General features: G+C 31.9%; 1 protein-coding gene across 3 annotated transcripts; it reads right to left on the bottom strand.

Annotated features, from left to right (window-relative positions):
* Window positions 1–765: 765 nt before the first annotated feature.
* Window positions 766–23,822, bottom strand: LOC131844322 (uncharacterized). Of its 3 annotated transcripts, none has more exons than XM_059193176.1 (2): window positions 23,735–23,822; window positions 766–1,915 (listed from the first exon to the last, which is right to left on the bottom strand). In XM_059193176.1, the coding sequence occupies exons 1-2, from the start codon at window positions 23,771–23,773 to the stop codon at window positions 845–847; spliced, it is 1,110 nt and encodes a 369-aa protein (XP_059049159.1). In that variant the 5' UTR covers window positions 23,774–23,822; the 3' UTR covers window positions 766–844. The 3 variants fall into 3 exon arrangements, with proteins under 3 accessions (XP_059049159.1, XP_059049160.1, XP_059049161.1); XM_059193177.1 differs by lacking the exon at window positions 23,735–23,822 and adding an exon at window positions 16,640–16,744; XM_059193178.1 differs by lacking the exon at window positions 23,735–23,822 and adding an exon at window positions 11,944–12,035.
* Between the last annotated feature and the right edge of the window lie 1,867 nt (window positions 23,823–25,689).

Raw genomic sequence — 25,689 nt, forward strand, 5'->3', positions numbered from 1 at the left:
CAATGTAGTGGTAGAATAAAAATGACTATACAATAGTGCTTTTACTAAATTCTCTATCTTTTGTTTTACTTTTATTAAATATATAATAAATATTTATGAATAATGAGAAGATTGAAGTATAGTATAATATTATATATTATACTATATAGTAAGTGTTGTAACATCAAACAAAATAATGTATTATTGCAGGCATCTAAGGAGACTTTTTGTTTATATAAATAGAGGCACTTAACTTACTCGTCTAACTTTGTTTCACACATGCACTTTAAAGACTGGTTTTAAAGTACTTAAGTATACCTAAAAGTAGTAATAAAAAAGTTGACGTACATAAGTGGCTTAAAACGTTGTATTGCTTTTAAATCCTTGGCACAAGTAAGATAGTAGTATAATAATCATATTAGCACATAGTAATACGAAAAGGATTAATACAATTTATAATATGGTGAGTAATGAAATTCTGAATAATGGGGATCTGTCAAAATCAATATGGGCAATAAATATAGCAAATATTAATTTTGGCAAATACCCATTTTTTTTAATTTGCGCATAGTGAAACTCAAACTTTCTAATGAACTTTTGAATTAAGATTTATAAAAGAAAATGTAAAGGCCGGTTATTTTTTTTTCGTATATTTAGAGATATATTTACAGGTAAATATTTAGTTATTACATAATAATGCAAATAAAACGTAAAGTTGTAAAAATTATATAACTTATATTTATTCTTATAATATAATTTACAAAACAAATAAATAAATGCGTAAAAAATAGGAAGTAACTATTTGGAATGTATCTTTGGCTATTGAAAAAATATTCATAAATATCTAATAGAACTGGAAGAAAGTTTAATTAAGAGGCGGACGTACTTTCTGTGCAAAACTGCCGACAACATTGCCGGGGGGGAAATAATTTCCTACAACGTAGATATGGCCATCTTTGGACCTCGCCATACCCACACCTAGCTCTTGCGTATCCTCCCAAATGACTTGAGTAAAGTGTCCTGTTCCTAAATTAGTAGGCTCTTTGCCAAATTTGTGATCTTTTATTTCACTATACCATTTTTCTACTGGATCCTTGCCGGTTATTTCGAAATTTGGATTAGAGGACCATGCATAAAATATATTTTCACCGTAATCGTCTTGGTCTCTGTGCTCCATTTTACCTTTCTTGACCAATACTTTAGCCCACTCGTCTGCGTATTTACATAACTTTTTATTCAACTTTAAAGGCGCTACTCCGTGATTTCTTCTGTAGTCGTTATGGGCTTTCAAAAATTCTTCCTCAAAGTTATCACCAGAAACTGACGTCGATTTCAGTTTACTTACCAAATCTGTCGCTAATTCGCCAATCTTACTATTACGCTGAGTAGGAGTTGAAGTTGATATATTGTTGTTTGATCCTTTTGGCAGTTCAGAATTTTTCGTACCCGAATTCGATTTGAATTGTAGAGCTCCAGGTGGGGGTACATTTTTTACAAATTGTTTACTAAAATTACCAGGTGGATAATAATGAGCTACAACATAAAGCTTTCCAGATTTACTCTTAGCGCTACCTATACCTATTTCTCTTGTAGTTTTCCATATTAATTGTGTGAAGTGACCGCATTTTAATACTTCTGGTTCTCTACCAAATGAGTATTGATTGATTTCACCATACCATCTGTCTACACAATCTCTGGCTTTTATTTTTGTGTTTGTATCTGTAGTCCAGCCGCAATAAATGTTTTCACCGTAGTTTTTGTTGTGGCTGTATTCCATTTCGTCGCGTTTTGCTAGGTCCTCTGCCCATTTTTGGCTGACCTTACTGATTTCTTTGTTTAAAATCAGGGGTTCCGTACCATGTTCTCTTCTGTACTCATTGTGAACTTCAAGAGCTTCGTTCTCGAAGTCACTCGATTTTGAACTGAAGAGCTTACTCTGGAATACAAAAAGAAATATATATATATATATATTTAAAACAATATATTTGTTAAAAATATATCAAAATACTGAAATTGTACGTCGAGTCTCTCTAACATATAATTTTCGAAGAAAAAAACTCATGCAACATTTTAATTAAATAGGTACTTAAAATATTCTCTCTTCTTTATTATTGATAAATTGGCGTTAGCTAGTTATTGATATAATAAAATAACTTGTAAATCATTATGAATAATGATTTACAAGTCAGATTAAAAACTCAACGTAATCGGTGTATTTTGAGTTGGTCATACTGTAAGTACATCAATAAAACCAACTTCCTTTGTCATATACTGATTACATAATGATTCATACAAATTTTACAGTCATTATTTTATCAACGTTATATTTGTCGCAGTACAGTCAAAACTATTTACATGAATATCGAAAATGATTTGTAAAATCTTTTGTAATAATAGATCGCAAAGAAAATAGTACTCAATAATTAAGAATTTACTACTTAAATGTACTGGACATAGAGATAAGGAAGAAACCCATTGACTTGACATTCCATTATCAATGATTTGAAGACTAATGTAAAAATTTGATGACCCAGGATAGAAACGCCTGGCAAGGTATGACTGGTAGATATGGATGAGAAGAAGACAGGTTGAATAAATATAATAATAAAAATAGACATTCCATTTATTGTCATTAAAAAAGACTGTTTTAAAGTACCGCAAATTATCCAAAATATCTTTATTAATGAAGTATGTATGTAGTATGAAGCAAAACTTTGTACTCCTCGTAACGAAAATTGCGCTGGCGAAGAAACATGAAATTTCGCACTTAAGGTTTATATAAAAAAGGATTGAAGAATACTAATATATATTTTTAATTGTGCCGAAAAAATACATTAAATTAATTAATAAAACATTAGACACTACCGTGTATTTGACACACACACACACACATACTCGTTTGTTTATTGTTAAAGTCTGTGGTCAAATTGATAATAGATTAATATTGTTTGTTTTAATATTTAATTATAGTCTTACTTAATGTTAATACTTAATGTTCTTACTTAATGGTCGAATTTTGACCACAAGGTGACGACTTTTGAATAAAAATTACAAATTCATTTTTCTGCTAAATATTTGCCTTATCATTGTGTATCACAAACTGAACCGATCAATCATTTGTAACCGACAAATGATTCAATGTTTACTTAGAAACCGCGTTTAATAAATAATGTTTCCAGCGTGGGGCGTCCCATAGACTAAATGTCAAGTAAGATTTATTCGATGTTATCTGAATAACTTGGTTTAATATTTAACATTTATAAAACTACCTTTTACACGTGCAAGTTTTATGAAGCTTATTAACATCGTTTAGTAAATTACAGTTAGATTGGACGCACGGGTTACAATAGTAGTAACACTAGAACCACGCCCTATGCCCATATATATATGAGTTATAGTATATTATCCTAATATATAGCCTTTGTCATGCAAAAATAATATATCATTCTAACATTTAAATCATTTCTTAAGCCGGTGCACTGGTTCCGGCGTTTATTTTCCTTATAATAAAATCCGCTCTCTTTTTGTGACATCAGTTTAGATAATAATGACGGATTTAAAAAAAGCTAGAACCAAACTATCTCTCTGACAGCTGTGAGAAAGTAATCTTCACAACTAAACTACTATGACCATTTTTCCTTAACTTACGGCGCATAAATTTCATGATTTCTAGTGTGTCATAAAATATTTTATAATTTTACAGACCTAGAAGACCGCGTATAAAATTGCCAACAAAACAATTTAAAGCTTATGTCCATACCGATAAAGTTAGCTATATTTTTATGCATCTTGATATTCACTTGTATATTAGTATATTTGATTTTAAATTGTGATGACACAAAATTTAGGATCAATCTTTGTCATCACATTATGTCACACAAGGACACATTTTAGTGACCCTGCTCCTCTTCTCCCTATATGTCAATTTTATCGTCCTTTTTGTGACCTTGCTCCTTTTCTACCTATGTATATAATTTTTGAAAGCCACCGCAACTAAAATCGTCTATAAATTTAAATTGTTTAAAACTCGTAAGAACACAGATGTTCTTATTCTGAGTATTATTATTGCTATATTATTGACGCCAGTGTTTGATGTGAACACTCAATATGATTGTGACAATTGAGACTAGACTTTCCCATGGCCGGCAGGTCATTAAGCCAATTGTGTCAGGGCACAATTTATTACAACGAGTCATGTGTGTCCATGTCGTGTTTACGTTATATGCGAATAACCATACTAATCTTATAAATAATTTTATAAAAGGCGAAAGTTTGTGAGTATGGAAAGCGTAAATAGATAATATATGTACCTATACTACTACTTTAATAAAATAAATTTAGTAATAAAATATTGTCTATAAATACGATACGTGTTATAAATGCGATAGTTTTTGAGTATGGATGGATGCTTGTTACAATTTTAAGCCAAATCTACTGAATGGATTTAAATTAAACTTTACAATAATATAACTTATACATCAGAAAAACACAGATTATTAATTTCGTGTGGATGAAATCGCCGGTACAGTATACTTGTAGAACTGAATAGTTAAATTGATTGTTTCGTCGCCTAATTCGAATTGTCTCCACCACTACATTCCGACTGGATGGTAGGATCACTAAATAATTTAAATAAATAATATTTTTAACCTATTTTTTAATGCATAGCTCCGGCTTGGCCCTGGTGCTTATAACTTTGTGATTTCTGTATATATTTATATATAGCCTATGTTAAATTCTTAAAAAAAGGAAAAATATCTCAATTCTGTGCAGTACTTCCGAAATTTACTTTCGTCATAAAAATATCCGCTCTTTCATCGCGCAACTTATTCTGCGCCCTTTATTTCCAGTTTTGCAGCATTTTTCATTTCATTTATTTATTCTCTATTCACAATAGAACTAATTTATTATTATAATGAAACTGTTTCACAAAATAAATTATAGTAGGTACTAATATTGGTCGTTAAATGGGAACATTTATTTTTCCTAATCCGCTTAAACGTAACAAACATAATTTCATGAATTCGTGAGTCCCTAAGGTATGGAATCTGCCCGTTTCCTCAGTCTTTTTTTATGTACGCTATTACTACTACTGGATTATATATATAATATTATATACATATGTGTATATATATTATAATTATATCTTACTAATTGTGACTGGAGCGGGAACACAATGACTATTTTATTGAAAATCAAGTAATTGTAATGAATGTGTATATTTCCCAAAAGGCCTCACAGCGAAGAAATAACAACAGTAAAAATGATATATAAAAAACATATATCAAAAATACAAAGTTTATTAATAGACACGAAAATTTGTGAGGAAGAATGAATAGATCGGTGGATGTTTGTTAGGTACTCTTTCACGAAAAAACAACTGAACATATTTTGATGAAACTTTACAGTAATATAGCTATACATCAGAATGACACATCATGAGGGTGAAACCGCGAGCACAGCTAGTGCATATGTACATAAAACTATCATAAATTATATGTATTGATATTGATCAGTAATTAACTTAATAACCTTATAAATATTCATGGAATTCAATCATTATTTGTGACACTTTCTTGTCAATTCTATTTTTTCCTAAATTATATATATAATTTATCTATGTCACTTTAATGGTACTATTATTATTGTTGTAGTTTTTTATAATAATAGGACACAATCATGATGGTACAATCAGCTAATTAAGTAAGAAACAGGCAACAAACCAACTCCCAAAGTTATCCATACTAATATCATAATCATAATAATTTGTCAGTCTATCAGTTATTCAATTATTATAACGTACCTCTATCTTACTTTAAAGTTAAAACATGATACAATAATTATAACAAAAATTCCATTATTCCTTCCGTATAGTCGCTAAAAATATTTTTAAATATCAGATTTTTCGACAATATCGATGTGAACCCTAACAATTGACAGACACGGTGGTCTATCGGTTTAGCAAACCGTCATATATTTGTATAGGTCCAGTTATTTTATATGTACATACATGTATATATCAGTTGTCAAACCAGAGCTTATCTAGTCCAAATCTAAGCAGAGATTGTGTTATGGGTTAGTACCCATAACACAATCTCTGCTTAGATTTGGACTAGATGGCACTGTGGGAATTTTCCTGAGAAATAAAAAATAAGAAAGAGAAAAAGGAATCCCCAGGACACAGCTACATATATCAAGCCAGTTAAAGAAAAAGTTGGAGTCGTGTCGTATCAACAACTATGAAGATTGATAGAAGATCGTGGAAGGTGGCGGGAGCTCCACCGACAAGAGCATAGCTCTTAAACTATGAATGAAAGAATAGAAAATGTAACAAACGAACGGACACACTTACACTATTATAATTTTTTTTAATTTATAAAAAACAAGTACGGATAAATAAATTGATGTACACGTACTAAATTGCGACTAAAATCTAAATAATGTGGGCAGCCAATTTCAAACATTTATTTACTTGGGCAAGGTTACTATTCCACGCGGTCGAAGTCACAGGTACAGCTAGTATATAAATCAGAGATATTAAAGCGAGATTACCTCTAAATAGAGACATTTTCTGCAAACCTCGAAACATTATAGATTGTTAATAAAAAAAGAGACATTGTACTATTTTCATTATTATATTTAAAATTATAAAAATTAATGTACATACACAAATACATGAAACGGCCATCGCATGAGGGGTTCAGTTGGCGTCACAAATGTGTACTGTGACGTCCATGTGACGTCAGCACCACGTCACATGTCGACGAGGCAATAGGTCAACTTTTCCTCGGGTGAGTGTGGGTTAGTTTACAATACTTTACTATATTTAATCTTATTTCCGCATGTTATTTGTGTATGTTGAGGAAAATCGTATATTCTAAACATAGAATAATAAAGGAACACGTGGGAGATATACGTATAAAAAAAACTATCATTGGGTACTTATCAATGTAATAGAACCCAAAGCGAGAATTTATAGTATTTCTGTCTATTTGTCTGTACATTTGTTAGTGCTAAACAGCAGATTAATCGTTTTGGGTGCGGATCACTATTGTATTTTGGTTAGGTTTTTTTTTATTTAGCATAGAAATTTATTTATATATCATAAAACATTTACGCGTACGACGTCGCGTTTTGAGATTGTATAGAATAATCAATAATTATTGTTATATCTCGAACAGACTTAAGTCTAATCACTCCTTTCCATCCTAAGGTTGTCTGGAAGAAGTTGTTATTAGCAATAAGGGCGCCCATTGTTACCTCTCTCTTGTTATATTTATACATTTCATATTTGTATTAGCTTATATAATTATTTCTTTTTTCTGTGACAGGAAATATAAAGAGCTTTTAAATTAAATGAAGATTTAACAAACTGTGTGAAAGATGATATTATAAGAAAGGGAGAAAAAATCGAGATGACTGAGAACAGTGATGAATGGAAGAGAAAAACAAATTACGCCGACCACAAATAAATGGGATAAGGAAGAAGCAGACGATGATAATGATGAAAATTTTACTTATTTAAAAAAAATCGCATTGAGTACATATTATTCCGTGCTAAAATCCGTTACATTAATAATAATCTAACTTTATTTACATTTTTTACAGTAGTATAATTGGTTATGATAAGTTATATTTTGTACTCACTTCCGATAACGATAAGTCGTGATAATGAAATAACAAATACCTATTATATATAAATACATATACATTACGTGCCAGTACACGGGTAATATGTAGTATATGTTAATTTTCAAAAGTTAGAAAAAGAAGAACGTTCTCAATTCGCCTCCATCAAGACCTGACAAGTCATTTTTCAGTTTTCCTTTATTATGCGATTAAAGTGGGTCTTGAAATGAAAATTGTTTGTTACTAGCTGTACCCGCTACAACATCCGCGTGGAAATTAACTTTATTTTTCTAAAATAAAAATAGCCTAAGTTACTTCTTATTACATCAGCTATCCAATAAAAATCCCGTCAAAATCGGTCCAGCCTTTTCACAGATTAACCGGAATAAACAGACAGAGAGATAGACAAAGATAGTAAAAAATGTTATTTTGATGTATGTACCGTATTTATATTCATATGCAAGTAGTAAAAAACGGTTATTTAAGTATTACAAACAGACACTGCCATTTTATTTATATGTATAGATAAAAGTTTACGCCACTTTAACACAAATTGTGTAAAGGAGGCTATTGAGAGAAACAAGGGCTCAAAAGTCTTTAACAGGGATCTGGCTGCCGGACAGAGCCAGCTGACGCGACTTAAGACGGATATATATATATGGACAGTTATACACGACAACACGGGCACCTGTTAACAACACGGCGAAAGACCCTAGAGCCAAATTAACCCGACACTATACCGAAGATATCCCGGACGTCAGCCTGTACGAGATTGGTATGGCTCTTAAACAACTTAAAAACAACAAGGCGCCGGGCGATGATGGAGTTACTGCTGAGCTTCTGAGGGCTGGAGGTAGACCTGTTCTACGAATCCTCCAGAAACTATTCAACTCCGTCATCCTCGAGGGCAAAACGCCTCAAGCATGGCAAAGGGGTGTGGTGGTTCTGTTCTTCAAGAAGGGAGACAAATCGCTTCTGAAGAATTTCAGACCCGTAACACTGCTGAGCCATGTTTATAAGTTGTTTTCGAGAGTCATCACGAATCGTCTCGCGCGCAGGTTTGACGACTTCCAGCCTCCCGAACAAGCCGGGTTTTTCAGTACCATAGACCACATTCATACGCTGCGGCAGGTAATTCAGAAGACCGAAGAATACAACCTGCCACTTTGCTTGGCGTTTGTGGACTATGAAAAAGCCTTTGATTCGATCGAGACGTGGGCTGTGCTACAGTCTCTCCAGCGGTGCCAAATTGACTATCGATATATCGAAGCGTTGAAATGTTTGTATGAAAACGCCACTATGTCAGTTCGCCTCCACGACCAGAATTCGAAGCCTATCCAACTGCAGCGAGGTGTCAGACAAGGCGATGTCATATCGCCAAAGCTGTTTACCGCTGCATTGGAAGATGTCTTCAAGCTTCTGGACTGGAGCGGGCTGGGCATCAACATTAACGGCGAGTACATCAATCACCTTCGATTTGCCGACGATATCGTGGTCATGGCTGAGACCCTGGAAGACCTTAGCAAAATGCTCGAAGACCTCAGTAGAGTCTCACAAGGAGTAGGTCTTAAAATGAACATGGACAAGACGAAAATTATGTCAAACGTCCATGTCGTACCTGCTCCCGTAAAAATCGGAGATTCTACACTCGAAATTGTCGATCACTACGTATACTTAGGGCAAACTATCCAGCTAGGTAGATCCAATTTCGAGAAAGAGGTCAATCGTCGAATCCAACTCGGATGGGCAGCGTTCGGGAAGCTCCGATATATCTTTTCGTCCAAATTTCCGCAATGTCTCAAGACGAAGGTTTACGACCAATGTGTGTTGCCAGTGATGACTTACGGAACAGAGACGTGGTCGCTAACTATGGGCCCCATCAACAAGCTCAGAGTCACTCAGAGGGCAATGGAGAGGGCTATGCTCGGAGTTTCTCTGCGTGATCGAATCAGAAATGAGGAGATCCGCAGAAGAACCAGAGTGACCGACATAGCCCAAAGAATTGCGACTTTGAAGTGGCAATGGGCAGGGCACATAGCTCGTAGGACAGATGGCCGTTGGGGCAGTAAAGTCCTCGAGTGGCGACCACGGACCGGAAGACGCAGCGTGGGAAGGCCTCCAGCAAGGTGGACCGACGATCTGGTCAAGATCGCGGGAAGGCATTGGATGCGAGCAGCGCAGGACCGATCGTCGTGGAGATCTTTGGGGGAGGCCTATGTCCAGCAGTGGACGTCTTCCGGGCTGCGATGATGATGATGATGATAGATAAAAGTGGTACGTAGCAGGTGGTATTATTATTTAAATTATATAGTTTCACTTTTAGTCTTTACAGACATGCATTCTTTCTATGGTCTGAACATGTGCTTGGAATCGAACCTGTAACATCGGAAGTTAGGCAGTGTGCTAAATCCCTAGACCATGACCAAGATGTATAACACATATATTATATGTATACTGTATTAAATACTAATTCAAGGCGATGCAATATCTACGGAATGCGTGATTAAGGTTAGTTAATCTATTTATCAAATAACAATAGTAAAATCTTATCTACTATTATCTACTGATGAAATAATGGCAGTAATAAACTGTTAACGAAGGTGACACAGTACTGTTTTATAATATAAAATAAGAAGTATTTAAACGACCAATATTTTTACAGGATTATAAAAAAAGTATAGTTCTTATGCATTATAGAACAGATTCTTCTATTATTTATTGGATCTATATACTGAATTGGACGGTATAAAAAAAATATAATATAAAAAAATTGACGTACATAAGCGGTTAAAATATCCTACATGAATAAATTATTTTTTAATTTGAATTTGTACATAGGAAAATTACCAAATTTAAATAGTAAATCTTTATATAGTATAAAACAAAGTCGCCGCCGTTGTGTCTTCGCTTATATTTTTTAAATTACGCAGATTATTCAGAAATAGATAGAGTGATTCAAGAGGAAGTTTTATATGTATAATTCATGCGTATTACAATATACTATAGAACAAGCTGAGAAATTCATACTTCATACATTATATATATAAATGAGATGTTCCATTAAAGAGGGTTATGAAAAAATAGGGGTTATTTATATACTTAATACTAAGAAATGATATTCAAAGTTATAAGAATGAATATACATACATAAATAACGTATGCATAACTTAAGTTAATATATAATTGTAGTACATATATAAATAAATAAGTTTATATAATACGTCAATATGTTGAAAGATAATAATTCTTAAATATTTTTTAAATATTTCTATGCTGATCACATAGTTAATATTTTAAAAGAAGAAGTATAAAAACAACCATCATCAGTTAAGTTCCTTATCGGTATTTCTCAACTGCAAGCGATATTCAATGTCAAAGTCAAAATTATTTATTTATTTTAATTTCATAATTATTTACTCACTTTCGGCGCATTTAATACGCTTTGTAATTAATTTGATATTCTCGTATTAAACTCCGAAAGTTTTCAACACACAGAAGCCGAGGCAGGCCACTAGCGATAAATATTTAGTTAATTTTTTTTCTTTGTTATTAATACCATATTTGGTGCTGGCATCGTAGGAATAGTGAATTCGAAAAAAGAACATATATTTTAAATTATAAAGCGAACTAAGCAGCTGTTTTATTTTGAGTGCATATTATTCAACATTGTCGTAGATTTATAGAGTAAGTCGTAGGTATTTAAAAGTATATTTAATTTAAAAAAAAACTCCATATTGGTATTATATAATTTTTTTTCAAGAACAATATTATAAATATTTTTAATTATTCTTTGGACAATATATACATACAACGATTGTAATTTAGTTAATGTTTCAAGCACTTCTAGTCGACGGTTTGATGGACTATGTCAGTTTTTGATTAATCGTTTTTTTTTATGGAAAAGGTTTCCTGTCAATCGAGCACCATTCTAAATTTGAAATACACTACATGTTATTTTATTACTAATGCATCGAATAATAATTAAATCTGATTTTTATATTTTTTTGCTATACGTCTAGAATTGTAACCGTCGATTAAATATATCTATACACCAACACCACGGCTTCATAAAATACACTCTAATACAGTAGTAATACGATTGCTATTACTGAAGACTAACATATGCCGTGTTACCCTGTAATTTCACTGCCACGTCTACCATTCAAAACACCGTTCACGAAACAACTCGATGTCAGAATTGAAAATAAAATACAAAATTAAACGCATCACATTCAAACCAGCACTTTTCACATTTCGTTTCCATTTTCATGTTTACTTTTTTTATACGACCAGAGATAAAATAATCACTAATGTAGTTTGTATATGCATATTTACCATTATTTCTACGTCTCCCCTCGTCGTCTCCAATGAAAATTTAGTACACGTCCCTTAGTAAACGTGTCACTTGTGATCCTGACCAATTTATGTGTCCCACTTGTTTATTATCCTCGCATTTGTGCGAATGTAACTGATATACGGTTATGTTATCTGTAAATCTGTCTGTCTCACTCGGATTCGTAGTGAGAAACCGAGTGCGATAACGAATTCGATAGGAATTGTTAGTTTTGATAAAGCGGTAGCTAGATTAGACAGGTAACACGAAATGTACAGAATAATTTAATTGATTATTTTTCATAAATTTATACATTTTTTTTTATTTAATATTAATTGTCGTGGTCAACATTCGAATACTACATATATTTTGATTATTTTTCTGTTTATCCGTAATCACTAACAGTGTAGAGAGGGGATTGTTAGTAATGTGTACTAATAATCCCATTGCTAGCAAAGTACCATGTTAGGTTGACCTTCAGGCTGTTCCCCTTGGAGACTATAGTGGTAAATTGCCATTTGCCAAGATGGGCTGACTGATCTGACCTCATGTTTTGTTTATCATCCTCCACTGGTCCCCTGCTAGCATATACAGTTAGCGTAAGCGGGTGCATTATTCCATTAACGAAATAAATAAGAGTAGTGGCCGATACTACTGATTGGTAGAGGATAGTGAGAGTCTGCAGTCCTTTATTGTACAACTTTTTATTTAAAGAGACCCTCTGGCATCATGTTTATAAATTCAGAACTGGAGTGCTCTTTATCCAACTCCGATATATAATAATAATCCAGGATTATTCACACAGCCCCATCCAATTCTAAACTAAGCAGAGTTTGTGTTATGGGTACTAGACAAGTTATATACATACAGAGATACATTTTTTTTGGAAATACTTATATAATATACATACATAGAAAAGACTTAAACCGACACAAACAATCATACTTATGAATACAAATATTTAGCGTACGAGGAATCGAAGCCGCGACCATCGGAAATTAAACGGAGAGCTAAATAACTGGACCACTGAAGCTGTCAATACCCATATGTGTTATTTTTAGTCCTTTGGGGGTTGTTATTAAGTAACATCAAGACTAGCTCATTTGGGTGGATACTCAGTCGAATCTTGTATTATGAGCAAGTACCTACTGGCAAACTAATGTAGTATTTAATGTCTTCATTATACGATATCCCAACATGATCCTGATAGTCGTGAATCCTAATGCTAATGTTGTAACGTCAATTAAAATTTCTGTTTAAGTCTATGTCGATCGTAAACACCTCTAACAAACCAAATTAATTTATATGTTGGCATATTATAACTCCTACTATGTTGTATTTATGTATTTTCATACAGACATACAACATAGTAGGATATATGTAGACGACTGTGTGTCACAACCGTAACGTAATAGAAATAATGACTAATATTATACAATATGTACATACACACACAAGATTAGAAATTAGTTCTATTTATCTTACTACAAATATCATTATGTTAATATGTGAAGCAAAAACTGCACTCCTTTTTACGGAGGAGTTTGAAATTCCGCACACTTTTAGTTTATATAGAAAAGGAGTGAAAATATTTAATATAAATATAATATATATATATAAAAAATGCATTACACAAGCTACTATGTATTTGACTCACACACAAATACACTTTTGTTTATTTGTTATGGCTGGTTCAAGATCTTTTGTATTTTTAAATATCCAAATTTGACCACTGAGCGAGTACCTACTTATTTAAGTATTTATAAATCACTGCTCATTTATCATCGAAATTTGACCACTGGACGACTATTTATTTACGTATTTATAAACAACATTACTAAATTGAGCTAATTATTAACAATACTGTCAACAGCGTGGTATTTATTTGTATTTATGAGTATAAGAGTATTGTTTTCTATGGATATACATATAGGTATGTATTTACAAAAAAATCTATTTTAGTGTTTCTATCAATCGTTTAGTACACATAACACAAGATTTGCTTAGTTTATGACTAGATGGTGCTGTGTGAATTGTTCTGGGTTATTATTATGAAATAGCAGAAAGAACGTCGAGATTTTTTGCTTAAAGTAATCAACCACAACATAAAAAGATACAGTCAAAATTCGGTCTTATTTTTAAATGGATGAAACTATCAAATTGGACGTATTGTTCACAACCATTGTCTATACCAAAATTATAAATTAGAAAGTATGTCGTTCTGCTTGTTTGTTACCTTTGTTACCTTTTCACGACTGAAGGGATCCTAATGTTTGACGTAAGATACGTAGTGTCACAAACTATTATATATTATATTCAAACAAATATATGCATAGTCGCGATTAACAACTACTCCTACATTCATAAAAAGGCGTTATATTTTTAGCTACTGTACAGAACTGACAGTCTTAATTTTTGAGATATTTTCTGAATTTGAAGTCTAAGATTTAAAATTTAATTTGTTATTATGTTAATTTATTTTGCCAGATTCTTACCGGCCAAAAACCTGACGACTATTCCTCCTCGAACATATCGCCGTAGCCATGGGATCTCTTGAAGAACTTATTGTTTGTTATTATAATGTTTTTTTGCTTCATAAGCATGATCTTAAGAGGAATCGAACCAGCTACGATTGATAGTAAAGCAGCTGCTATGCACCTTTTTTTTTAACGTCAGAAAAATCTTCATCAAGGCTTCGGGGCCAAATGGGGACTGTCGGATTCATACCGGCCAAAAACCTGACGACTATTCTTCTTTGAACATATCGCCATAGTCATAGGATCGCACATGCATTCTCCAAGACCACCGGCATGGTTTCCCTCGAAGGGACCTTTCATCTAGGTGTGCAGGGAATAGCCGCTGCACGCCACCTCTGGTCCCTAATGATAGCTAGCTATAACCCTCGACTTTGTCTAATTATTTTGAGATAATTGCCTCTCTTCTATTTTCATGTCAAATTTAGTTACTATCGTTCAGACGATTAGTTGTTAAGAGGTAACAAGCAGACAAATGCTGTTGGGTTTATAATCTAAGTATAGATTACTCGTAAACATGAGTGCGAGTGCAATTTTCAAACAACAGTTATCGCTTCAAACTTCTCTAAATGATGCAAAATAAAGTAACTGTGTATCTATTTAAATCACGCAATGGATTTGATACTTACTATTATATTAATTTTGACGGTAGAATTAAAATATTATTCTAACGTCCTTACTATATACTTACTAGCGATTTTACCCGAGTGAAATTTATAGCTTATGTGTTATTTTGGTGTATAAGCTATATTACTGTAAAGTTTCATCTAAATCAGTTCAGTAGTTTTTAGGTGAAAGAGTAACAAACATCCATCCATCTATCCATACATCCGTACTTACAAACTTTTGCGTTAACTAAATTTATTTAACTAAAGATCATACCTATTATATACTATACAAAGTCACTAATATTATGTTATCTGTGCTAATATTATACATACCAGCACATATTTGCCTGTTTACGCCAAACACGCATTATTCCCTAATTAAATTAATTAATTATCTAATTTTTCCCTGCACATTAGCCGTTTTAGTTCTCCTTCTCACTCACACAATCATGCTATCTCATTCATGGAATATGACAATCATCAATATATAATATGTACATTAGTTTATCCAAGTAAAGGTAAAAATGTACGATAATTAATAAATACGTTCCGTAATGTTGTTTTTTTAAATGGATTAAATAAAAAAATAATCGGCGGATTTTGAAAATAACTTCACCTACAAAACAACAAGTTTAGGGTTGCTAATTGTTGTCTCAGGTGTCCATAGGCTATGGTAACCATTTACAATCAGATGGGTCGTATGTTTGTTTGCAATCACGGTGGTATAAATAAGTAAGTATATAAAAAGATTATCGGCGAGTAGTATTGTATGAATATTTTATGTTTAAAATATTAGACATATCTACAATAACAGAATTCTAGGAAGGTCGGGACGAGTTAGTTGTCTATTCTAAACATACAATAAAAACGCAACTGATGTAGGTACATGGAAGATTATATAGGAAATGCTATTATTGGATGACTTTATCATTGTAAAGAAACTTAATAATATATTTTTTTATTTTATCTGTTTGTCAGTTCGTTTGTACGCGCTAATATCAAAAACTGTTAAAGCGACATAGTTGCGGTTTTAATTATCCATGCTTTATATAGAATGTAGTGTTAGTTTTATTTCAAGTAGTTTATAAAGAAATAAATTTTAAACTACTAGCTGATCCGCGCATCTTCGTCTGCGATAGACTTACTTGATATTTATCATTATAATTCACATAATATCTTTTTAAATTATAGCCTATATATTATTTGAAGATATAACCTACATTACTGCAAAGTTTCATCAAAATCTAATTAGTAGTTTTTACGTGAAAGAGTAACAAACATCCATGCATCAATACTCATAAACTTTCGCGTTTTTAATATTATTATCTATGGCCTTAGGTTCACTCACGTGAAATTTATAGTCTATGAGATATTTTGATGTATAAGCTATATCACTAAAGTTAAGTTTGTAAAATTTCTTACTTTACAAACTTTACTTTCCATATTCACAAATTTCCGCATTTATAATAAGATTAAGATCATTGAATGGAGGTAACTTATTAAAAAGTTACCGCTATTACTTTGTAAATAGGTAAATAATTAATTATAATACATACCCAACACATAGTTAATAATAGAAGACACAAGTACACAAAACTGTCATTATACAAAACAAGTACAAGTTAAAATCTGAACTGTACACCTGCCTAACGATCTGTACTTCCGTTAGCAGCGCAAACAAACGAATGATGAATAACTAACCGATCTTTTACTATAACTGCACCGTTATGTGGAGTGAATGGGTAACAGGGATGGCAAACGTACGAGTTGTCTTGTACTAAAACGATATTTTTAAACTTTGGTATGGATTGGCGGGAAAGGAGAGGGTATTGTTAGTAATGGTCCACATTTTTAGTTATATTGGTTATATCTTTTATTGAAAAACTTCTCAATGATATACGAAAACATGACATTAAAATTGTTGTATATTTTTATAGATTACAGATTGGCAATTAAGTGTTTAAAGATTGGCAACCCTGACGGGTACGAACAGAACAAAGAACGCGTATGAGCAATTGCAAAAAAAGCAAAAGTCACGGATTCTGATAGCGGCCGTGTCAAATTGATATCAGAGAGTACGTGTTGTAAGTAGTATTTTTGTTTTTGATATAAATTTTGCAAATGCCAATATAAGGTAGTCAATTAAAACAAAGGTTCTAATACAATGTACCCACATACAATTGTTTTTTCTTTATTCATTAACTTACTTTTTTCTGGTTCGCTTTTTCCCATCAGGGAAAGGCAAAAGGACTCAGCCCATACAACCAAAAATTAATTTTGTATAAAATTATACAATTTTTTTTTTATTATGTGTCTTTAAAAATTACATACAACCCTAAATTTTCACCCTTCTATTACCAACCCCTATTTTTTATAGCGTTATTAATTTATATGGCAAAACAACGTTTGCCGGGACAGCTAGTCTTATATACATAAAATTCTCATGTCACAATGTTAGTTACCATATTCCTCTGAAACGGCTTGACCGATTTTTATGAAATTTCATATGCATATTCAGTAGGTCTGAGAATCGGCTACTATCTATTTGTCATACCCCTGAGTGATAAGGGTTCTCCATCCCTAACATATTTTTTTTTATTTTTTGAGTATTTATTTTTATTTATATTTTTTTTATTATGTGTCATTAAGGGGGTCTTCCTATGTGACGGCCTGTTTTTTAGGGATATTTTAGGATTTTTTTTCTACGACCAGTAAATATTTAGAGCTTCAAGTTTTTTATCATTTATTAACACATATTTGGACAGTATAAATATAAAATTTCAGCTAAAAATATTCAGTCAAACTAGAGTTACAGCGCTCTGAACACCCCCGCCTCGAAAAAAAGAGCTCCCACTTCCTCCACGATTCCGGCTGATCGGCTTATCTGAAAAAAAAAAAAAACGGCGTTTTAATTTGTAGGCTTAAAAGCACGGAATGACCTATAATCAAATGAATATAAAAAAAATTGGATTTTTGATAGACATTTGAAATAAAAGTTGCAAATTAGGCGTTTTTTTTTTTGTTTTTTGCTATAAAAAATCGAAGTTTTGAAAATTTTGATAATAGTTCATTCCATGCGTTTACATATATTGAGTGTGCCCTGTAAATTTCAAGTAATTCGGTCCAGCCGTTTCTGAGATACAATGGAGGAAAGTTTGAAAAACACAGTTTTGAGAAAAACGCGTTTAAAGTTTCAAGTCCGTTAAAAACTATTAAAATATCAACTTACTCTCAATCGGCGATGCCTGGTCCATAGAGTATTCCTTCCTCTTCCTCGTGAAACTCTTTTAAAGCAGATTGTTCAGCTCTTGAGTCAATCCTGGCTTGTTTAACGACATCACTTACGCGCCGCTCAGAGCGTAAGATTCGCTTTTCATCCCGTTTCTCAACATACGCTTGGGCTTCACGACCAACAGGGCATCCCATAATCGACATAACTTTTAAAATACCTTGAAAACCTTCATTAAAGATAATAACTGCTAAGTAGCTAGCAATTTTTTGGGACCAGAATGAAGATGTTTAGGAGCGAAAGTCCAAATCAAAGAATTCAAAGATTCGTTATTGTTTTGTGTCTCTGCTCCTAAACAACGAATTAATAATTCGTCTTTCGATAAATCTTCGAAAACCGGTTTGATAGCTTCTTGGACTTGCGGAATTAGAGGTGGTTTATCGTGATGAAATTGGTCCAGTTCATTATTAGCTTCAGCCTTACGCCATTTACACCAACTGTCTTCGCCTTCTGGACAAAATTGTTGCTGAGGGTTTTCATCAGAAGAACCAATCCACTCGTACTTCCTTTCCGTCCACTCATTATGAAAAAAAATAATTTGTAGCTGTTGCTCTCTTCGAAGTTCAACCAAGACTAAAATAACTTCGGTAAAATATTATAACAATAGAAATTTCTGTTTAAGTCTGTAGAAACGTGTCTAAACTTGTATAAACAAATATATTAATAAAAGGGAGGCCAGGTATAAAGCCGACGGTACACAATAGGCCCGGTCTCTAACTGCCAACTCACCGCTCCGAACCGCTCTTTCTTTTACCTGCTGTATCTTTAAAACGACTTCGAATTTTCTAAAATCGCTTTACTACCGTATTCTAGACATGTTAAGGGAGCAATTTATGAAAAAAAAAAATCGATTTTTTCAACCCATCACATAGGAAGACCCCCTTAAAAGTACATACAACCCTAAGTTTTCACCCTTCTATCACCAACCCCTATTTTTTCACAGCTTTATTAATTTATATGGCAAAACAACGTTTGCCGGGACAGCTAATATCTAATAATAGACATTTATAGATAATAATAGACAAAATAGTAAACACCATTGCCTGCGATACTACGCAGATGTCTATGAGTAAATTTTTACATAGTACAAAATAAAGTCGCCGCGGCTGTCTGTTCGTTTACATCTTTTAAATTACGCAATGGATTTTAAAACACTTTTCAACAATATATAGAGTGATTCAAGAAGAAAGTTTTAATTCAATTACTTTATTCATGTAGGTCTATTAAAAACTCTTATAATATATCAAATTTACCGTCCAGAAAGATTTCGAAATGAGAAGAACTGACAAGAAACTCAGATGGTTTGAAAATAAATGTTGTACACGTTTACAATATAGATTAATGTCAAATTTTGGAAAATGGAATGACCACCAGCATATGCTATTGCAAAAGCAAATAGTCTAATCAGTGTTCGTAACCCGAACAGGCCAATCCCTACAAGCAGCACCCGTTCACGAGTATGACGGATGAGCCAGTCAGCTGTTTATATAAATAATACATGCATGTTATAGAACAATCTAAAAAACTAAAAGATTTGTAATTCATCCGGGCGAAGACGAGTGTGGTCGCTAGTTAAATATAAATAGTGTAATTTATTTATATAACCTGTATAACCTATTTTCGGCTGTGAATCTAAATCTATTTATAAAGTTTAGACACAGTATAAGCAATAATAAATCGCACAGGTGCATCTCAGTACAGTGTTACAACGATGTAATACTAGTAAAGAGTCTCAGGATGACGTGATATCCATGGTACTGTTCATGTACATATATATAGTATATAGGTGAAGGTTACTCAGGTACACCGTCGGCTTGTTTGCCATTGCAATAATGTAGAAAATAAATATAATTAAATACTAGGTTAAGTAATAATCAGTCTATGTCTGGAATAAAAGTTAATAATTAAATTATTAAAAAACTGATAATTTTATTATTATTTTATAGGAATATTAATAAACATTCACAAAAAAAACAATTATTGTAATCCAACGCGGTACATAAAGGCAGCATACCCTAGAATACGGACAGCGTAAAGTTTGTACTAAAAAAAAATTAAGTATTATAAAAGTTGTAATTAATTTATGTTATCTATCATTTTATTTACCGGTCATCACTTTCGATCTCGTCAAGCGCCGCGCTAAGGTCAACATCCAGTACCGTAATTGTTCTTGACCTACTGTTAAAATTTAAGCTGTGGTATCACCATTTCCCGGAACCGCAATAGGATATATTCACACAATAGAGAAGTGAACTGAGCAGTTAATGAGTTTATACATTGGTACAAGTATATATCCGTAAATAGAAAGCGATTCATCGCCCGACAATAATTCTATTGCGTAGAATAGTTTATATCATCTTAATTATTTTTTAACGATGCTATTTCATAACGTAAATTAAACTTTAATATAACTGATATTAGATTAATTTTCTGATGTTATCAGTTTAATGTCACAATTTTATATTTTGAATTATAATAGACAAAAAGATGTAACAGGCACCTAAACAATTTAATTGTAAAGGAAAATATAATTTCGGATATTTTATTTAATATGATGAGTACCTAGTCTTTCCAGATACGATTTTATATAGGGCACCGGGACTTATTGGTTATTTCTCGGACTTACACCGAAGGGTCTATCTAAATAAAACCAAAAAACCTTGTGTGTTTATTTGTTATTTCTGCCTAACATTCCGGTGATAGAAAGACCAATAACAAACCAGAGAAATCAGAGAAACGAGACAGACAGAGAATCAGAGAAGTTACTTATACTTATAACATCAGTTACCTGCCAATAAAAGTCAAAATCGGTCCAGTCATTTCAGAGATTAGCCGGAACAAACAGACAAACAGATAAAAATTGTAAAAAATGTTATTTTGGTGTGTGTACTGTATTTATAATATAAATATAAATACGGTACATATAAAAACGGTTATTTCAATATTACAAATAGATACTCCAATTTTATTTATATGTATAGATTACAAATTGTTCACTATATAAAATAAATAACAGGCTTGAAGGTGTATTATTTATGTAAAGTTTGTACAAAATACATAAAAAAGTAAAAAATAGAATAATTAACTAAGACTATATAAAAAAAACAACATCGTTATGTTAAAGCCAATGGCCGACTAACTCAAATGGCCTTGTCACGCGACCGTATACGAAAATCAGACAGATTGACTCAACTATTGGTGCCCAATAGTGTTGTATTTAAATTCTTAAAAATCAATTCTATATTCTTATTGACGTAATTTCGTTATCGACAATCCGCTGATAAGAAATTTAGATACGATACGGTTAATACCTGCGTTGCATTAATGGTGTCACTACGACCCACATACATTTTAGTCCATTTAATTAATAAAACAAGACAACAACTTTTGTCTTTCTATGCTATAAAGATAGTATTGTATTTACGATAATTTATGCAATACCTTATATATGGAACTGTTTTTATATAGATGGCAACAAAATCATTTATACAAATTTATGACTGGCTAAATACTATTTTATTTAAAAAAAAATTTTTTTTTAATTTAGAATAATATAAACAAATATGTGTTCGAAATTCGAACAGATCTTTCTTACGATAAGACGATCATGATCTATTATAGAATGACCTTTATAACACAGTGCAAAGAGTTAGAACCGTCCACATGGGAATTGGATCAATGTAACAATTTGTAATGCTCGTCAAAAAGAAAGTTGTGTGAACTTTTCTTTTGATGTTTCACATAAAAATTGTTTTGTTTTGCTTGTTTTTTTAACGTAGTCATACAATAGTTTACAAATATGCCGTATTAAAAAAAATATAATATGTGATTCATACAAAAAATGTATTGTTCCAAATAACGCCTAGAAACGCCTGCTTTATAATAAATTGTTTAATTATGATAAATTGTTGTTTTCAAAATATTTTAATCCCTTTATAGTTGCTATTTATTTCTATTATGTAGATAACATGTTCAATATTAGATAAGAAAAATACGAAGTTGTATAAATTATAAAATTAATACAATGCATTTCTGTGCATAATAATTAGGTTTATATTCTGAATATTAATTATGTAGGTCTACATATTCCAGTTGACTACAAATGTTGTATACTTTTAGCATACTGCATTGCATATCCGTGCTTATTTGTAACCAGTACAAATATCATTATGACCAGAATAATAATGAATTATAATATAAATGGAACATTAAATATATTATTTAGATTTATTTATATAATATCCGGAAATTAAAAATATCCGGAAATTTAATAGTGGACAAATGAACGAATTCTGAAAGTGAATGATGAAAAAATCTGCGTGCGTTGATTAAGGAAATGAGCAGATGACATTCAGCCTACTTATCCTATTCTCTCTGCTTACCCTATAAAAGATCCGGGATGTCTGTTCGGGTTTATCTGTTTCTTCATTACATAGTATAAAATAAAGTCGCTGTCGCTGTCTGTCCCTACGTATGCTTAAATCTTTAAAACTACGCAATGGATTTTGAAGCGGTTTTTTTAATAGATAGAGTGAATCTACAGGAAGTTTTATATATATAATACATGTAGATCCGGGCGAAGTCGGGGCGAATAGCTAGTTTGTAATAAAAGAAAGAAAAAGGAGACTGTCCGTCCTAGTGATACAATAAATCTTAATTTCAATTTACGATCCATTGAGCTTAGTCATCATATTTATAATAATAGTAATTATTAATTTTATTATCGACTTCGCTAGTCTAGTAATTTATAACGCACTAATTTGCTCATTTCTAAGAATATAATAACATATAAACTTAGTATATTTTACCCCCTATTTAATGATATTGATTTCCTTGAACGGTACTTAGTGATAAGTTTAGTATATTACTTATACACGCCTCGAGACGTAATATAAAATACATTACAATACTAATATATTGTAATGTATTTTATATTACGTCTCTATCCGTGAAAACCTGTAAGTGTTTTTGTTAACCTAATTAAACCTGTTAATTACGTTTATCACTATGTTTGTAAATAGCCTTGGTTTTCCGAAAATAAATAAATATATATTCGTGAGTTGATATAATAATAGTCAATAATAATAATTTATTTCATTATCCTTATATAGCTTTTAAACTCATCCACGCTTGCCTAAGGCCCGCGTGTGAACGTATTACTCTCGTAAAATGGGAGATACATAATATATATATATATATATATAAATAAAAATATATTAATAATAAACTTTTTATTGTGCACATAAAAGATATACAATAAGAAAAACAGTAAATAGAAAATTAATAACAAAAGGCAGTCTTATCGCTATAAGCAATTTATTACAGACAACTCTTATGATATAGTTAAAAATGCTAAACTCACAATTACAGAACATCCCGGTATGATGCATGGTATCTTCATTATATAAGTTTTTATCACTATCAATATGTATTTTGTTTTAAAACTTTATTTTGATGTAGAAGGAAAGAAATGATTTCCGAGTATGAAATTATACTACGCGTGCATCGAGTGAGATAATGTAGTATTAATATAGCAGATAAGAACATTGTTTGGTATGACGCGGTCCAAGCTATAAGTGGCAGCGGAGACTAGAATTATCTAGTTGACGTCATATTTATAATCTATACATATAAATAAAATTGGAGTATCCAAAATAACATTTTTCACAATTTTTGTCTGTCTGTTTGTTTCGGCTAATCTCTGAAATGGCTGGACGATTTTGATTTTTTGGCAGGTAGCTGATGTAATATGGAGTAACTTTGACTACTTTTATTTTAGAAAATAAAAAACATTTATTTTTGAAAAATAAAGTTTCCAATTTCCACGAGGACGAAGTCGCGGGAAGAGATAGTATGTCATAAAATAATACTTTTAAAGAATGTATTAAAAGTTTCAGTTAGTGTTATTGTTCTTGCACATATTCAACAGCCAAATGAATGTATAATACTAGCTCTTTCTTTTCTCGACGGCCTCGGTGGTTTAGCTGTTTAACACGCCGCTTTACTTCCGATAATCGCAGGTTTGATTCCTCGCACAGTTCAAACATTTGTATTCATATATGTTTTTACGAAAAAAAAAAGTATTTATATGTTGTCTAGTACCCATAACACAAGCTCTGCTTACCATGGGACTAGATGGCGCTGTGTTAATTATCCAGGGTTACTTATTTATTTTATCTTTCTTTTCACTTCATTATTTATGGACTTAATTATTAGCTATTCAGAAACCATCAAAGAGCGTTTCTCCTTTAATAGACCTCACTTAGGTAAGTACAATGATACCGTTGTTATAGCAACGATTTCTACTTACTAACAGGCGAGCTGTATAATTAGCCATTTAGTTAGACAGCCTATAATATGTCATTAGCTAATTCGCTCAACATCATCTCCGCTATTTTTTCACATTTTTTGAAACATTTTTCGTTAATGTTCCGCTCGAAATAATAACAATTTTTTTTATTGCGAAGCAGCAGTTCTTAAGATCACTGCGTTCAACTAAATAAACTCTTCAGCTTTATGTAATTAGTATAGGTAATATTATACAGAATAAAGATTTTATGTTTATACAAAACAATATCATAATAATAATATTTAAGTCATATCAAAAAGGATTTCATCTATAGAAGGTATATAGTACATTACCGAGTAAGGTGAGATATATTTTAGTTAAAACCAATAGATATCCCTACAATTTATCGTATAAAACCGGAGTGTATATACATAGTGTATATATATATATATATATGTGTATGTGTATATGTATATATATAGTGTATACATTATACGTCAATAAATTTAAACAAATCAACGTCGCTTTCGCTATTAAAATAAATCGTACATTATAATCATACGATCCGCAGAAGTCAGTGAAAGTAAAAGCTGACTTTTAGTACTGAGTCACCGGACATGCGCTAAAATGATCTCTAATGATTTGAATAGTCGCCATGAGTCATACTAAATTACACCAGTTATTTACGTTCACATCTTCGGTTTTACCCGACTAATTACGAACTGGACAGGAAAATAAAACAAAATTAATAAAAACTAACGACTTCGTCTATTTTTTTTGAGATAAAATATAGTACATATCCATTACCATGTGATATCATGAACAGGTAATATACAGACAGGCATACTTTCGCATTTATGATTAGGATAGATTTGATACGCAATTTTTTTATGTTGGCAAGATTATAAATTACCTTTGGAGTGTAAGTGTAAGATAGTTTATACGTAATTTACTACGATATTCTAAGGATTTTTATTTATTACGTACTTGCAACCCATTCTGGCTTCGCAAGTGAATAGACATCGACT

This window comes from Achroia grisella, unplaced genomic scaffold (genome assembly GCF_030625045.1).
Source record: "Achroia grisella isolate CSIRO2021 unplaced genomic scaffold, CSIRO_AGI_Agris_v1 utg402, whole genome shotgun sequence".
In the NCBI taxonomy this organism is placed as follows: domain Eukaryota; kingdom Metazoa; phylum Arthropoda; class Insecta; order Lepidoptera; family Pyralidae; genus Achroia; species Achroia grisella.

What these genes read in the sequence shown, in the direction of transcription:
- LOC131844322 (XM_059193176.1), bottom strand. Translation starts at nt 23,773, where the DNA reads ATGAAGATACCATGCATCATACCGGGATGTTCTGTAATT. An exon ending in TACCGGGATGTTCTGTAATT is followed by an intron (nt 1,916 to 23,734) that starts GTGAGTTTAGCA and finishes TTTGTATTCCAG; the next exon opens with AGTAAGCTCTTCAGTTCAAA.